The sequence below is a fragment of the Malurus melanocephalus genome, unplaced genomic scaffold (assembly GCF_030028575.1).
Source record: "Malurus melanocephalus ecotype Western Australia unplaced genomic scaffold, MMel_1.1 scaffold_169, whole genome shotgun sequence".
NCBI classification, from domain to species: Eukaryota; Metazoa; Chordata; class Aves; order Passeriformes; family Maluridae; genus Malurus; species Malurus melanocephalus.
In genome coordinates this window covers 1,581,316-1,596,402 of record NW_026623401.1, presented here as the reverse complement: position 1 = coordinate 1,596,402, position 15,087 = coordinate 1,581,316, and the positions used below count along the sequence as shown (strand labels likewise).

The window sequence follows — 15,087 nt, the reverse complement described above, 5'->3', positions numbered from 1 at the left end:
CTCCGCCCGCCCGGCCCGGGCCCGTACCCGCCGCAGGGCCTCCTTGGCCCGGGCCAGCTGGCCGCGCAGGGCCTTCCCGCGGAGCTCGTGGAGGCTCTCGAAGTACTCGTCGTCGCAGCAGCGGTCGGCGGCGAAGAGCGCGTCCAGCAGCAGGCGGGCGCCGCAGAGCTCCAGGGCCCAGCCCAGGTAGAGCTCCAGCGCCCGGCACAGCTCCTGCAGCTCGGCCTCGTCCGGCGCGGCGCCGCCGGGGAACAGCACGGCCCAGAGCCCGCCGGCGGCCGCGCCGGGCAGCGCGGGCGGCAGCTCGGGGAAGGCGGGCTCCAGGCGCGGGCACACGGCCGACAGCTGCCGGTGGACGCCGCGCAGAGCCGGCGCCGAGAAGAGCCCGGCCCAGCTCTGCGGGGCCTGCGCCGCCGCCTCCGCCCGYCCGTGACAGGTCACCGCGAACGCGCCCTCCGCGCCGTTCCAGCCCACGAGGAAGCGGAGCCGCGGCGGCGGCTGGGGCTCGGCGAAGGCGGTGTCGCGCACGGCCACCCACCCCTCCAGGCTGTCGGGCTGCGGCTCCATCGCGGCGGCGGCTCCGGGCCCGGAGCGAAACAGAAACCGAGCGGGGCGGAGCGAGCGTGAGGGAACGGAGCGCGGCTGGGAACGGAGCGCGGCCATTGGCGGAGCGGCGGGGGGCGTGGCCACAGAGCGGGGGCGGGGTCACGGGGTGGGGCTGGGAAAGAGGCGGGGCCAGGGCGGCCCTCACGGCGGGTGTGGAGGGTAGCGGTGCGGTGGGGCAGGGAGCGGGAAAGGCGGGATCGGTAAYGGTAAGGGCTTTTTACAGGATCATGGTGCTTGTGACCCCCGGCTCAGGCCGAGATCACCGTGCTCTGTGWCAGTGCTGTCCAAACTGTGCCTCACGGGCACCGAAGGGAGCAAAGAGCGGGGTGATTGTGTGTTTGCTCTCTTACTCAGGCCCTGTGTCCAAGGCAAAATTTAATTCACTATACACTGAGTGTTATATTCGAGTCTTTGGCAGCAAAGCTGACAGTGCGAATTTTTTGAGCAGTTAAGATGCAAGATACAACGTAATGTTGCTGAACACAAAGCAAAAATAAGCTCTCGTTTGATAAATTAATCAAATCTGTCAGACAGCATAAATGTTAACATTTCAGCAAGGGCTGTATCACTTACGTGAAAATACTTCTGCTCTAATCTCACAGATGATAGGAGCACTGTTAGAGGTAATGAGATYGTGCCTACATGGGCAATTAACTTGTGATTCCTCACCAAACAGCAAACAATTGCACTGCTAGAAAAGTGAGGAAATGACACCAAGATAATTGGAAAGGGAGGGAAAAGCAGAGCTGTGTCAAGATCTAATAGACATTGTCCCTTGAGSTGTCCCCTGAGTTCAAGCCACACATAATACAATGTTCTCAAACGTGCTTAAAAATCTGCTGCCAGCCAGGCTGGCTCATTAGCGCGTTCACAAGCAGCAGCCTTGTGCTGCTGTGGGTTTGAGCAGATAGCCRAAGCTCCAGTGCTACAGCAGGCACAGCAATCAGTGCTAATACACAGCCTGATTGTTATCAGGTGGGCCCTATTGAGTACAGACTGAAGGGATCTGCTCCTCTTAAAACCGSCCTAGTGGGGCCATTGGCCACTTTCTTCACCACAATTTGTTTTCCAGAGGTCTGGCATACACGCACAGGGTGAGGATGCATAAGAAGCATATGTGACGGTAGGATTTCTGTTTTGTTCTCTAAGTTCTATTTTTTTTCTAGGATGTGATCATGATTCCTACTCAACCCCATAGAAAAGCTCCAGCTRATCTGAGAGAGAGGACTTTGCCAGCAAGTGTTTGCAAAGAACAGAACAGACACTTCCATTAAGTTGTGCAATTGTCTACGCACATGTCCAGCCATGTGAGTTGTTTGCACAGGATGCACCTTCTGTGTATCCCGCACATGATACTCTGCCTTGGAAATCACCCCCAGAGGCAATGACTGCACTTTGCAAGGTTTATTAATACCACCTCCAAAAGGRACAGGGTACTCTGGCTTTACTGAGGGCTCTCTGTAACTGTTCTAAGTACTTCAGATCCAGGAATGAACCTTTTCTTGGTGCATGACATTCATCCTGGTGACACTCAAGTAGCATGCTGCTGAAGGACAGCCAGGGCACATCTATATTTGTGCCATTGCTCATTGCTGGCATGTTCCTATCGGAGCAAAGGCAGGCTAGGGTTACCGCAGTAAGTCTTCCAACTGCAATCATAGCAAAGTGGCAAGGAATTGCTTTCGTGTGAATTAATTTTTACTAGRGGGAATAGAAGGTAACTTTGATGCCATCTGAGCTATCAGAAGAATTTATGACGTCTTAACATAGAAGGCAAGTTTTTAGGTAGTAACAGTCTTTGTTATGTATTTATGATAATTGACGGTCACGGACTTAAACATGCTTCATGTAATTGTATCTGTGTCTGCAAACCGAGCAAACACTGAGCAGTCATCTGAAAATCTTATTTAGGCAGCAGGATTCCAGACAAGCTTAATTATGCTCATTTTAATTTATTGTATTTTATTGCATTTTCGAAGGGAAAATACATGTTAATTCACTTTTCTAATTAGTAGTAGCTTCTMAAGCAAGCCTTATTATAATTATGGGGAAAAAAGTCTTTGCGGGAGCCAAACATTTTCTGGTATGTGTTAAGACCTTTTCTCTGTTTAAAATGTTAGAATTTGCATGATTTATTTTATTCCCTTTAGCATAAATAGTATTTCTGCCTAACCTCAGCTTTTTTGTCTACAGTAGGATATTGCTAGCTGTAGAATCCACACCRATGTCTGCAGTACCAGAAGACAAAYTATGAACTTCTGTGTGGGCTTTCWTATAGATCAGTAAGGCTGTACTCAGAGATATAAAACCTGAGAGTACAAAGTGTCTTGATATTTTTTACTGCTTTGGGAGGTTGCTTTCTAGTAAGTCACTGATTGTGTTGACTTGGTTAGCTAAGCAATTCTCAGGAAAATTAGTAAAATATTGGTGAAATAAATTTGAGGTGATAGCAGCTACTCAAGACTAAAAAGACCATAAAAAAGKAGTTTGAGAGCAAACATATGTGAAAACTTATCCAGAAGCTCTGATAACTCTGATGTCTGACCAATTTTTTTTTGGTTTTTTTCTCTGAGAAAGTGGTTTTAAAGTTTTCATATGCTTCACTTACCTAGGACCAGATATAACTACAGGTTCATTGATATTCAGCTGAAATCTTTCCATRAACTCTTTAGCTTGTGGTACTAACCTGCTGATAAAATTGATCTGAGTAGTTTTGTAGCCATGATTCCATTCATGCTGGTGAGCAGTGAAGGGCTGGGGGATGTTTCAGCTCAGAGAGAGCTCTGACTCTGTAGCAGCATTATTTCATTGCTGTTGTTAATACAGACTGGTTGGAAAGAGTGGGCTTGGGGAATCAGCATTAAAATTATATGTTGTTCCACATGCATCTGGTTTATCGTACAGCTTTTCATGTCATCTGCRCATACTCTTTTCACATGTCCCTTGCAAGAATGGCCAGGATGTGSAAGCTTTGGGTCAGAGCAGGCATCTCTCACTCCAGAGGTCAATGGCCTGCCTTGCTCCCTAGTTACTTTATACTTTATATGCTAAAATAGATAYTTTTCACAGTGCATGAGAAGCCCCAAAGGGCAGTATGCTTTCTCTGCAGTATTTTTTAGAAAAGACCCAAAACCTGGACTCAACTTCCAATGTTAAGAATGACAGCTTGAAAAATCCAGRGCAGGACTTTTCAGGGCATTTACTAGTGTGTTCTGTAGCATCAGTGGTCACAGCAGAGGACATTCTGCATGATGCCTGACTGACAGTTCAGAAAACACGCTTGACAGCAGCTGAAGGGTGAGCAGACTTCAAACCAGGCCATTTCCAATTGCACAGAGCAGCGCTATCTGTGCCTGAAGCTCAATCACAGTGTTGAGCTGAGAGCAGGACTACTGCAGAGTTTGGAAATCAGACATCAGGGTCACAGCTGAGCCACTCAGAAAATAGGATACACAGCACAGACAACTCTCCGCTGTGCTTTGCACTGCAGTGAGAAGAAAACAAGCTTCCTGTGGCTTCCCTTCAGAAGCTTCACTTCTAAAGTAAAGCTACTGATTTTAGYCTTTCCCATGCCTGCCTCCAGGACCTGAGCAGTCCTCCCCCAAATCTATTCCATCTAGATACTTYTAAGCAAGAAAAGCTCATGCTTAATATCTAAATATGTAGCTAAARATCTTTCTTACCTTTTACCAGATTGAGACTCATCACCTCCAAAGCGTTGCTGAGGATACYGATGTCATCCAGATCAGGCAGCAAGAGAGACCATGAGACCAGTGGCCACTCACATGATCATTCAGCTTCCTCACCAGTCCCAGAGTCTAGTGACACTGAGACTGGAGGTTTGATATTTTATCACATGGATCTTTATGGATCAAAGGAGAGGTTCGATATCTTTCCTGAAGAGTTCTCTGGTCGAGGAGACAGATCTCTGGGGGATATGAGAAGGGAATCTACATTGAGTAGTGAAAAAGTTCAGCACCCACAAGAAGTTGGCTATGACTTGGGAAAGGAGGTTGCAGAGTTGGCTAAGATGTATGGACTTGATGAGGATAGAGAAAAAGAGCTYGAGCTTCTTGGAGGACAGCTGGAGAAGGTGGAGAGGAGATGGCCACCTGCTCACACAGAAAAAGCAGGATCACAAGGCTCCATATATAACTCATCAAAAAGCAGCTCTTCAGGGAAAGAGCAAAGTCAAAGCACCAAGCAGCAAGGACTTCCTGATGAGGTTTCTCCAGATGAAGACCAGAGCAAAGCCAGAGCAGATGATGAGGCTGAGAGCAACATATGGTCCAGAGAGGGGCTAAGCAGTGCTGGCATGTCAGATGAGTGGAACAGTCAGGCTGTCAGCGAGGAGGAGGAGGAGGAGGAAGAGGAGAAAGCAGAAAATGTTTTTTGTTCTACCTGCAAGATACCAATCCGAGCTTTTGACAAACTGTTTGGTGAGCACAAGGATCACGAGGTTGCTCAGCTCCCCAGTGCCGTGGAAAGTGAAAAGGTGAGAGTAACATAGGTGTACTGTGATGCTTCTAGAACAGTCTTCAGACATATTAAGAATCACACTGGGTGTYTTGTAGGAGGAAATCCATAAAAACATGTGCAAGTTGGAGGAACAGATTGCTCAGATGGAAAATGTTGCCAGCCATTTAGAGGAAATCTTCATCACTGTAGAGGTAAGGCATTTTTTTCTTGGGCCAACTTTATGGTAGTGGGGTTAAAGGATTTTGACAGTCATATTGACATTCATAGTGGTCAGTTGTTAGTGAGGTGAGTTATACAGTAACAGAGCACAGATTAACTTGGGGTTTGTCTAGATTGAAGGGCTTAGGAGAACTCATCCTAATGATTTTTTTTAAGTGGGCTAGTGAAACCACATTTATAATTTGCACAGAAATTTGCATTCAGAAATAAAGTGACCCCTACTCAGGTCATCTTACTTTTAAATGGCCAAAGACTTATGGTCTAACTTGTTCCCCCAGATTGCAGCCCTTGTGTTCCCTCAGCTTCATTCACAAAGTGTCAGATCCAGGCCAATGCTTGGACCAGCTGCCTCATGCTGATGACATCAAGAGTTTTGCTCCTGTTGGGCTGCTGTCAGCTCGGCCCCAGGGGAAGGAGGTCAGCTGGCAGCAAGTCCAAACTGAAGCAAGAACTCGGGGCACTACAGTCTTTTCTCTGCTCCATGTGGCACAGAAGGACATCGATGCCTGAGCAGTGGGCAGCTGCTGGCAATAAAGCCTTGCCTGCTCCTTAAATCTTCCTTTCTAAGGCTTTCTCCAGCTGTGAGTGAGGATATCAGCATTATCTGCTCAGCTCCCTCAGCACAAATCCAGGGATCCCACTGGGTTGCCATGGCTTCCCTCATGGAAGCATGTGCTTAACGGTGTTGGTGGAAATGCTTGTKAGATTATGGCTAGGATATATCCTAGCTGTGCTCCCCACTTTTGGGTTACCTTACATCATTGTTCTCTTAACTTCTACTGCTCTTGTGTCTGGAACAAAACCCAACACTCTTTTGTACCTCAGTGGGGATGAATGATCAGAGCAAACCCCTAAAAATGCCAATTAGTTAAATAATAGCTTCTGCGTACTGGTACTGTGTCCTGGTTTTRTAAATTAAATCGTGACATATTGCCTCTCTGGTAAGGAGAATTTTAGGCAGACCAGAGTAAGATTTTCCTCTGGATCATCTATGGATCAGGTACAAACTCTCAARTGCCTTGCAGGAAAACTTTGGGAGGCAGGAGCAGAACTTTGAGGTTCATTACAAYGATGCAGTGCACGTGCTTGCTCAGAAGTATGAAGAACAGCTGGAAGCMCTGGGAGAAGAGAAGAGGCAGAAGCTGGAATCTCTGTATGAGCAGCTGGTCTGTTGTGGGAAACATCTTGACACCTGCAATGAGTTGACAGATGAAACCCGGGAGCTTTTCCTGGAAAATGATAAAGCTGAATTTATGAAGGTAAAGAGCTTAACTGCCAAAGCCCCTTCTAAGTGCTTTTTGCTGCTTGCAAGTAGTCCTCATCTGAGAAGTACCTTTGTTGCTGGGGAGAATTTGGGATGCTCAGTCCGTGGTGCTGTCATGGCACCAAGTGCTTGGCAGGGTGGCATTCACTTAGTAGGGCAACACAATGGGGGCAAAACACAGAAGCAGAAGTTTGTAATTTGGATGCTCATTGATCTGTGAGTCACACTGGGGTTCAGAGAGAATATATCTTGCTGAAATGCTTATCTGGGGAAACTCTGGAAGCACTTGGTGTTCCTTGCCTTGTGCAGGCTCAGCTCTCTTGCTCTGTTCTGGGCTCACAGCAGACAGGCTGATGCAATCTCTAAGGAAGATGTTTCCTTTTCTTGCTCGTTTTGGAGAAAAGTTCAGCTGAACAGGAGGCTCCAAGCTAAATACATCAGGAGCTCCTGCAAACTGATGGAAGAAATCCCACCCTTGAGGTGGTGTCAAGAAGGTATTTTTCTATGGCAGGTAGAAAAAGAATAGGAAAAAAAAAGAGAATTTTCACTGATGATGAGCAATTGCTCTAACTTGAGTGTCATGTGACAGGGTGTGTTTCTGTAGCACAGTGACAGTAACTTCTGAACTGGACAGCAAACAAATCTCATACCAGCTGCAGTCTGCTCCAGTGGGTCAGTTTGCTCTGTGACTCCAACCCACCATGTTCTTGGCATCAGCTGACTTTTCCTATTCCTCTGCATCTCTGGAATAACCTTRTTTTCTCCTTAGATTGTAAACAGTTTTATATTACCCCTAAGAACTATTATTCATCAAGAAGTGAATACCTGTTTGTCTAGAGCTCTCAGCTGCTTGGATTTCTCCAGGGACAGTACATCTCTCTTCCAGTGACATGCCCTGCTCACACTGCCTCCCCAGTGCAGATATTTCACTAAGTTCTTTTGCCCAGCTGATTTTGTGTTTTGTTTGTGAGGGATCTGTTGGCACTTTGGACAACCAAGGGAAGAATCAGTCTAAAGTCTAGATGGGCAGACACTGATGACTACCTGATATTGCTCATTATCTTACTCTAAGTTCAGCCAAGATCTGTCAGTTTGAATAGGCAGGGCTGGCTTTTTTCTCAGAGCTGGGTGAGAGCCAATTATTGCACTCCAAGGGCTGCATTTGGGGCAATTTATGTAAGACAGATCAACAGCATGATGTAGTGTGACTCTGGACTTTTATCTTTAACCCTCTCTCTTTTTTTCCTACAGGCAGCAGTAACCATGGTTGACAGGTAGTATCACAATTGGGATTTCATGTCATTTCTTCCTGCTAATTGGATGGGTTATTGGAGACACTTGCATGTTCTGAACTTTGTTCAGGCACACAAATGTTGTCTAAGCCACTAGAGCTACTGAAATATTTAGTATTTTTGTTTTAAAGTGCATCAGGAAAAGTTATTCTAAGAAACTTAACACTTAAAACTTGTTTGGATCCAATTTCAAGAAACCTGAAAGGAGARTTAGAGCCTGAATAAATCAGTGTTTTCAGTTTAGTCATAAGGAAATAATTTCACKGAGAAACAGGATTGCTAAAGCTCTTGAAAGAAATGCTCTGGATACAAATGAGACTAAAACTGAGCTCCCTAAATATAATAAAACAGTATATTTATAGTATATATACRGTATACTATAACATATAATATTTATAGTATATATACAGTATACTATTACAGGTTTATTTATACATTAATATAGTGGGATAAAAAGTCAAGATGTGGGAGCTCAAAACATACTGAAAAATCTTGGAGCAATTGGAAGAAGTCTTAGGGCACACTAAATTGTATGCAAAAAACACCCCTTAAYTGACTGTTATTGTTCATGGAAACACAGAGAAAAGGCACCCCTTTTTTCAAATGTACACCWCCCAGAGCCATGAGGTCATGAATTAGTAATAGTGCAAATTTAAAATAATGGAAGTTATGGAGCAAACAGGGTGCTGCCCACAGAGGTGCTGGGCACCCCTCAGTCCCTCTGAGGAGGGGGCACAGAGGGTGGCACTCAGTCCCAGCAGCAGCAGCAGCTCTCTCYGGCATCTTGGAGAACTGCTGGCCACGTGTCTGCAAGCAACAGGCACRGGGAGGCTGAGCTTGGAAACTGTGAAAACTGTGGTTTAGGGAAATAGATGTTCATTTGCAGTGTGCTGTTATCTTTCTATGATACCTGTTTGTAAGAGAAAAAGATCTCCAACACTATGGTACTTCCAATTAGACATTATTTTTTTCCCCCTACAATTACAGGCTGCAAGAATTCTTAAAGAAAGAAGTGGATTTAGAGCTTTCAGCACTGCCAGACTTTGAAGAGCGGGTCATAGATGTATCTGAAGTTGAACAACTAATGAACTCCATTAATTSTATTCCAGGTACTCTTCCCATTAATTCAGACATATTTACACTTAAGTAAGGATATGTATTAAACATTACTTCTTYAAAGGAGGTCTGCAAAAGCAGAATTAACTTCTCCCTAGTTTTCCTTCTAGGTATTGTTTGGTTTTTTGGATTTTTTTTTCTTTTTTTTTTGCCTGTATATACAGAGATACTGGACGATATTTCTGGGTATCTTTTTTTACATTTTTTTTCAATATAAAAATACCAGACTTACTGCTAAATTTGGCCTTCCTTGCTTTTGCTGGATGATTTCCTACAAGACTTATGAAGATCACCCCCTTCTGTTGAGGGTCAGGCATAGTTTGTTGGTGATAACTTGTCTTACCTTTTAGTTGCTTGAACAAAATAGAGAGATTGCTTTGAATTAACAGATTTCAGTGACTTATTCCTCTGCTATTTAGCAAGCATTTTTCCCCCTAATCCACAGGAAAGAGCAAAACATCAACAAATTTTGAATAACTAACAGAAAACCCAAGAATTTTAACTTTTCTGGTGCATCACAAATGGCCAGAAAGAACAATATTCTTTTTTTACACCCAATACTGTGTTTTCTTAACATAAAAAAAGCATTTAGTACATATTTGCTTGTGCTGCTGCCCCCCTGTTGTACACTTTTCTCCAAACCTCRGGGTGGTTGGCAGATGTAGGGCTCACTGGAGCAGCCCTCAGAGCAGGGGAGGCCGAGTTTACAGAGAAGGGATTTATTTATTTTGTTGTTTTGATTTTGATTTGAAGCAGGACTGGTTCTCATACAGCAGAGACCTGTTCACAGAGTCCACTCCTGACTTTTCTGCACGTGGGAGGAATATGATCCTATTCAGTACCAAGGCTTGTGCCAACCCCTTTGGGAGAGGAGAGGCATAACATACCATGATTACACATTCAAAACCAGAATGTTTTTGCCTCTGCAGCTCCTTGTGCTCCTGTGATCAATCCCCAGGCTCCCAATGCAGCAACTGGCACCTCACTGAGAGTTTGCTGGGGCCTCTTCTCAGAYGACACTGTGGAGTGCTACCAGCTGTGCTACAAACCTGTGAGCACCGAGAGGCACAGTGATGAGCAGGCAGGTGAGAGTTCTGGGCCCAAGGGGACACCTCAGCCCTCCACTGGCAAATCCAGCTCATTCCAAAGTGCAGGAGTCAGCAGGACCCATCACAGGAGCAAACACAGGACATGGCAGCAGCAGGGACTGCAGGAATGGGAAGGGAACAGTGTCAGGAGGATTTTTGGAGGGTGCATAGTGCATTAGACACACATGTGCTGCATCTGCTGCAAAGTGTGCTATTTTAAAAGAGCAAATGATCATGTCAGCACACCCACTGAAACCCCCAGATGATTTTACAGCTTGTCTTAGTGCTAATAATAGGCTGTAAGTCCCTAAGATGCACAGGCACACAAAGAACCAGAGAACTATTGTAAAATGTTCCAGCCTGGTGACAAAACTGCCTTTGCTAATACTGTTCTTGCAGCACCTTCAAAAGTGGCAGACAGTAGAGTGCCAATGGCCAGCTGAAGAGAAAAGCAGAAGCTATCCAAATTGTATAAGATGAAGATTGAGAAATAAGCAGTAAAAATAAGCAGTGATTTATGCTGCTTTAGACAAAGGCAGAGTGAAACTGCCTGAGAGCTGATCAAAGAGGGTGGAGCACAAGGAGCTCTCTTGAACTCAGCACACAAAACAATGCACCCCAAYTCCACTGTGTGCTGCAGCTTTGGGAAGGGTGGGCAACTGTGTGAAGGCACTGTAAATGCTTTGTTGTTGTCATTTCAGASCATACACTAAAAGTCAAAGAAACATACTGCACCATCACTGATCTGCTGCCAAATACACAGTATGAATTTTGGGTCAGTGCTTTAAATGCCTCCGGTATCAGTCCACCAAGTGAAAGAGCAGTTTATGTAACAGGTAAAAATATTTTATTTATACGACTTTGTGACCTTCATAGTGAAATTCAACATCATCTCTGAATTTTATGCCAATAATGTTTTATGGACACCTTTTCGTGTGATGTAAGCCTAGTGACTGCATGGGAATTCCCTACTTTTATCTGGAGAGCCTATAATGCCAACTGTCCCTGTTTTAGAGTGGAAGAAACAGAAGCAGAGAGATAAAAAAACTTATTTAAATGCAAGCATGTAGACCAGCTATGAATAAGGTTCAAGTTTCCTGTTCAGCCAGATGAATACCAGCTCTCCTTTTATTGGCCTGTAGGTATTTTGTGGATTCACCTGCTATGCTGCTCTTTTTAACTGCAGTTCAGTGAAGGACATTGTGTGAAATCCTGACATCAGACTGAGCAAGTCAGAGTGAGACTTTCAAGTACTTTTTCCAGATGTCTTTGGCATCTTAGAGCAGAGATGCACCTTTATAACAAAGATAAAACTAATGATAGAAAACAGTTGTGTAATCAATCTTTGTGTAATCAATGTTTCTTCTCTGTTTAATTATCTTGGGACCTTTACAGTCCAAATTAAACCTTTGAATATTACTGTTAATCACTCTACCTGCTGTTTATTGTCCATTGGGGAAGCAGGTTTCATTAACACTATATARTGTTAGTGAACCATGTTTTTCTGTTTTTTAAGTCTTCAAAGCATGTTGGTTGCAAACACCTTCAAGCAAAGCTTAGAACTGTTMTTTTGCTCACTTTTTAGCTCCTTCACCACCTACCATAAAGAGTAAAAAGGTCCGAAGCTGTGAGAGTGCAGCACTGGTGTGCTGGGAATCCAGAGATATTAACCCTGTTGATTCCTACACAGTTGAATTGTCCAAGCTGACAGATGAAGAAAATCATGATATTATTACTGAGTGAGTTACTCTTCTATTGAGTCCATGACCTGYAGAGATGAAACCATTTTAATTGCATGGCATCAGATAGGACTAAGAAAGGAGCCATGAATTTACACTTATAAACAATCCTCTTAGTAAAATTAGTTGTATAAATGTTAATCAAAAATTACTGTATGAGAATTATGGGTATGGGAAAAGGGCAGAAGCAAAAAAATCTGCAGTCTGTCACAGACTCTGTCTTGCTCCACTACTGACAACTGTAGAAGGTAAAAATATTGATGGGTTACAAGAGGAAGTTGAAGAATAATTTCTTCTTTGTTGCTCAGAAAAGTAATCTCAAAGGCCTGCCTTTGTTCTCTAACCTGTCATTTTCCATGGATKTATTTTCTGTAGATCTATTGTTGGGATTCCTAACTGTGAAGTCCTAATTCACCTCCAGCCAAGACAAAAGTATCACATCTGTGTGAGAGCCCAGAACCTGGGTGGCTGCAGTGAGAGAAGTGAACCTGTCCTGATAGACACCACAGGTACTGCACAGTTTGGAACAGCTCCAGSAGCCTGCTGCAGCATCTGTTATCTTAACACAAAGATCCTGCTGCTTTCAATGGCCTCTGGATCAGGTCCTCAGCTCTTACAGCTAATTACACACCTGCTAACCTTTTAGGAAGGAAAAAAGCAATTTCTTGTAACAATAGGGCATTGCTTTGGCTCTGCAATTTGTATTATTTCTGTCTGGTACATTTGATASTAGAAAGTTACTAATTTCTAAACATTTTAAAGACATTATCATCCTAATGCCCACATTTTGCTGGCCTGCAGAGTACTGACACACCAATGGGAAAAATAGTGTGATTTTACTACACTTCAGAGATGACCATGTAATGWGGCTGCTGCTGCTGAAAATTATGGCTGAGACAGCACTTTTCCAAGCCATTTAGCAGAACCTGTGTTCACCTTCATCACTGCTGCAGTGACACTGAACTCCACTGGCTCCTCTCAAATCTCCCACATCACTCATGGATGTGTTCACACCTTATCTGTGTCTCTTCTGCCCTTACCTTCTGTGTGAGAGATTTATTCAGCCAGATGACCACACAAGGCTATATTTTGGTAAAAAACCTGTCTGCCACTTATCAGTGACACCACAGAAAAAAGTGCTCATCCTTAAATCCCTGGAAAGGAAGACTGTCATTGTTTCACTATAATTTCTGTGTATTCATTCCAACTGTTTAAATCAAACTCAATATTTGAAATTGCCCATTCTGTTTGCACAGCATGTGTTTGTTTTCAGCAGCACATGCCTGTAATTGCCCTGTCATTGTTTGTATTGTATTTGCAATGAAGTAACTTGCAGTTTGATTATAATTATTTCATTTGGGATTAGCATGGAGAGATTTATCTTCTCAGAGTCTACATTATGCAAACAGCTGATGCAGATTGATCTGTCAGCTGCAAAAACCCACCKCCAGCACTGTGAATGGCCTTTGATCCTTTCTGGGCTGGATAAACAAGCACCAACCCAAACCAGAGCCCAGTGTGTCAGACCTGCTCTRGGACTCTTTTTGTGGATCCAAACAACATTTCACCACATCCTTGCTGAAAATCCTAATGCTATATGGAGTTATCCTCAGGCATTTTCTCTTGCAGGCACCTGCTTCTACCTTAACGAGGACACAGCCCATCCTTTACTGGCAATTCTAGATGATGGATTTACAATTTCATGTGATGAACTGGAAAATCCAGAGTGTGATCTGCCCGTCTATGATAACAGCTTTACAAGGTATACAGGAGCATTTCAGTTTMTTTGGTTTTTTAATAGATGCCAGGAAATGTCTAATGGGGCTTTCAGCAGCTCATTAATTTTTTGAGTTGAAATCTCTCTCTACAGCTGCTCTTTGGAACTTCAGATGCTTCTATAGAAACATAAAAGGTGTGTGCTTTCCTGTCTGTCCTTCACAGATGTATCGCCATCCTGGGCAGTCTGATCCCATTTCCAGGAAAGCATTACTGGGAGGTGGAAGTTGAAGAAGATACAGAGTACAGAACTGGTGTGGCTTTTGAGAACACTCCAAGACATGGTCACCTGGGGGCAAACAACACATCCTGGTGCATGAGGCACATCATCACACCCTCAAGGTAAGGCTKTGGAGGCTGCAGGTCTCTGACAGGAATATCTCTTACACTTGCAAGCAGGGCAGCAGAGAAATCAAGAGATTTGGTACCAGCTCAGACCAGGGGCCTCTGACATTYCACTGTTGTCACTGTAAACTGGTGTTGGAAGGATACTGGAATACTTAAACTCCTGCTTTTTTAGGGTGTCTCAGAAGCATTTGGCATGGGTTATTTTGCTCAYGTTCCTTGCTTCTGAACCTGTGTTTTTGCAATTTGCACCTTTTGAAGCAGCCAGTTCCATTGCCTTTGAGCCAGTGCTACTGAATCAAGCTGAAGGGTCTCTCTGTGGGGCTGTCTCATTKAAAGGAGACGTTGTCACATTGAAACAGGCAGTTCCAGGAACAAAGCTGAATAAAATCTGAGTTGCAGAATTTAGCTGTGAATATTACCAAAACCTCAGTGGGAASACAGAGAGTACTAGATYCCTGGAACCCAAAACCATGTATCTGGCTAAATCCAGCTATACCCAAGTGGTTTTGATCTCTGTCCTACCTCTGCAGTATGCCATACCTGCCTGCAGAAATGCCAGCTCCCATCCCAGCTGCACTGCTGGCTCTGTCCTGGACACTGGAATCTCAACATCACTGCCTTTGACTCTGCTGAGCAACCTGGGCACCCACCTGCACATGGTGCTTCCCTTTGGAAACAGCCAGGGTGCCTTCAGCTCTTGTGTTTCTTGCCTACAGGCACAAGTACGAATTCCTGCACAGCGGGATGACCCCTGACATCAGAATTACCGTTCCCCCCAGACGGATTGGCATCCTGCTGGACTATGAGAACTGCAGACTGTCATTTTTCAATGCAGACATTGCCCAGCACCTTCACACCTTCACCTCACACTTCCAGCATTATGTACACCCCTGCTTTGCACTGGAAACACCGGGTATCTTAAGGATCCATACCGGAATTACACCACCCCCATGGACTGCCCTCCCATAGCCTGTGTCCTGCAGTACCACCTACCTGGAACCTGCACTGAGCAATGCCCTCTTTCAGCATTAGCTGCTCCATCACACTCCCCAGGAACCAGCTGTTTCCCAATAAATTATTGTTTCCCAATAGTTCCCCCTAGGGAACCCCAATTCCAAAGCAATCATTAAGTCTATTCCTGAGTCTACTCATAGAGCTAA

At 44.6% G+C, this 15,087-nt stretch overlaps 1 protein-coding gene across 1 annotated transcript; it reads left to right on the top strand.

The window, feature by feature from the left end:
* Positions 1–42: 42 nt before the first annotated feature.
* On the top strand, positions 43–14,896 carry FSD2 (fibronectin type III and SPRY domain containing 2). The gene is made up of 14 exons (XM_057372332.1): positions 43–186; positions 1,773–1,913; positions 4,300–5,101; positions 5,181–5,276; positions 6,330–6,563; positions 7,820–7,842; positions 8,848–8,969; positions 9,906–10,061; positions 10,766–10,900; positions 11,650–11,803; positions 12,179–12,312; positions 13,433–13,565; positions 13,745–13,921; positions 14,644–14,896. Exons 3-14 carry the CDS (start codon positions 4,340–4,342, stop codon positions 14,894–14,896), a joined length of 2,379 nt encoding a protein of 792 aa, XP_057228315.1. The 5' UTR covers positions 43–186; positions 1,773–1,913; positions 4,300–4,339.
* Positions 14,897–15,087: the final 191 nt, after the last annotated feature.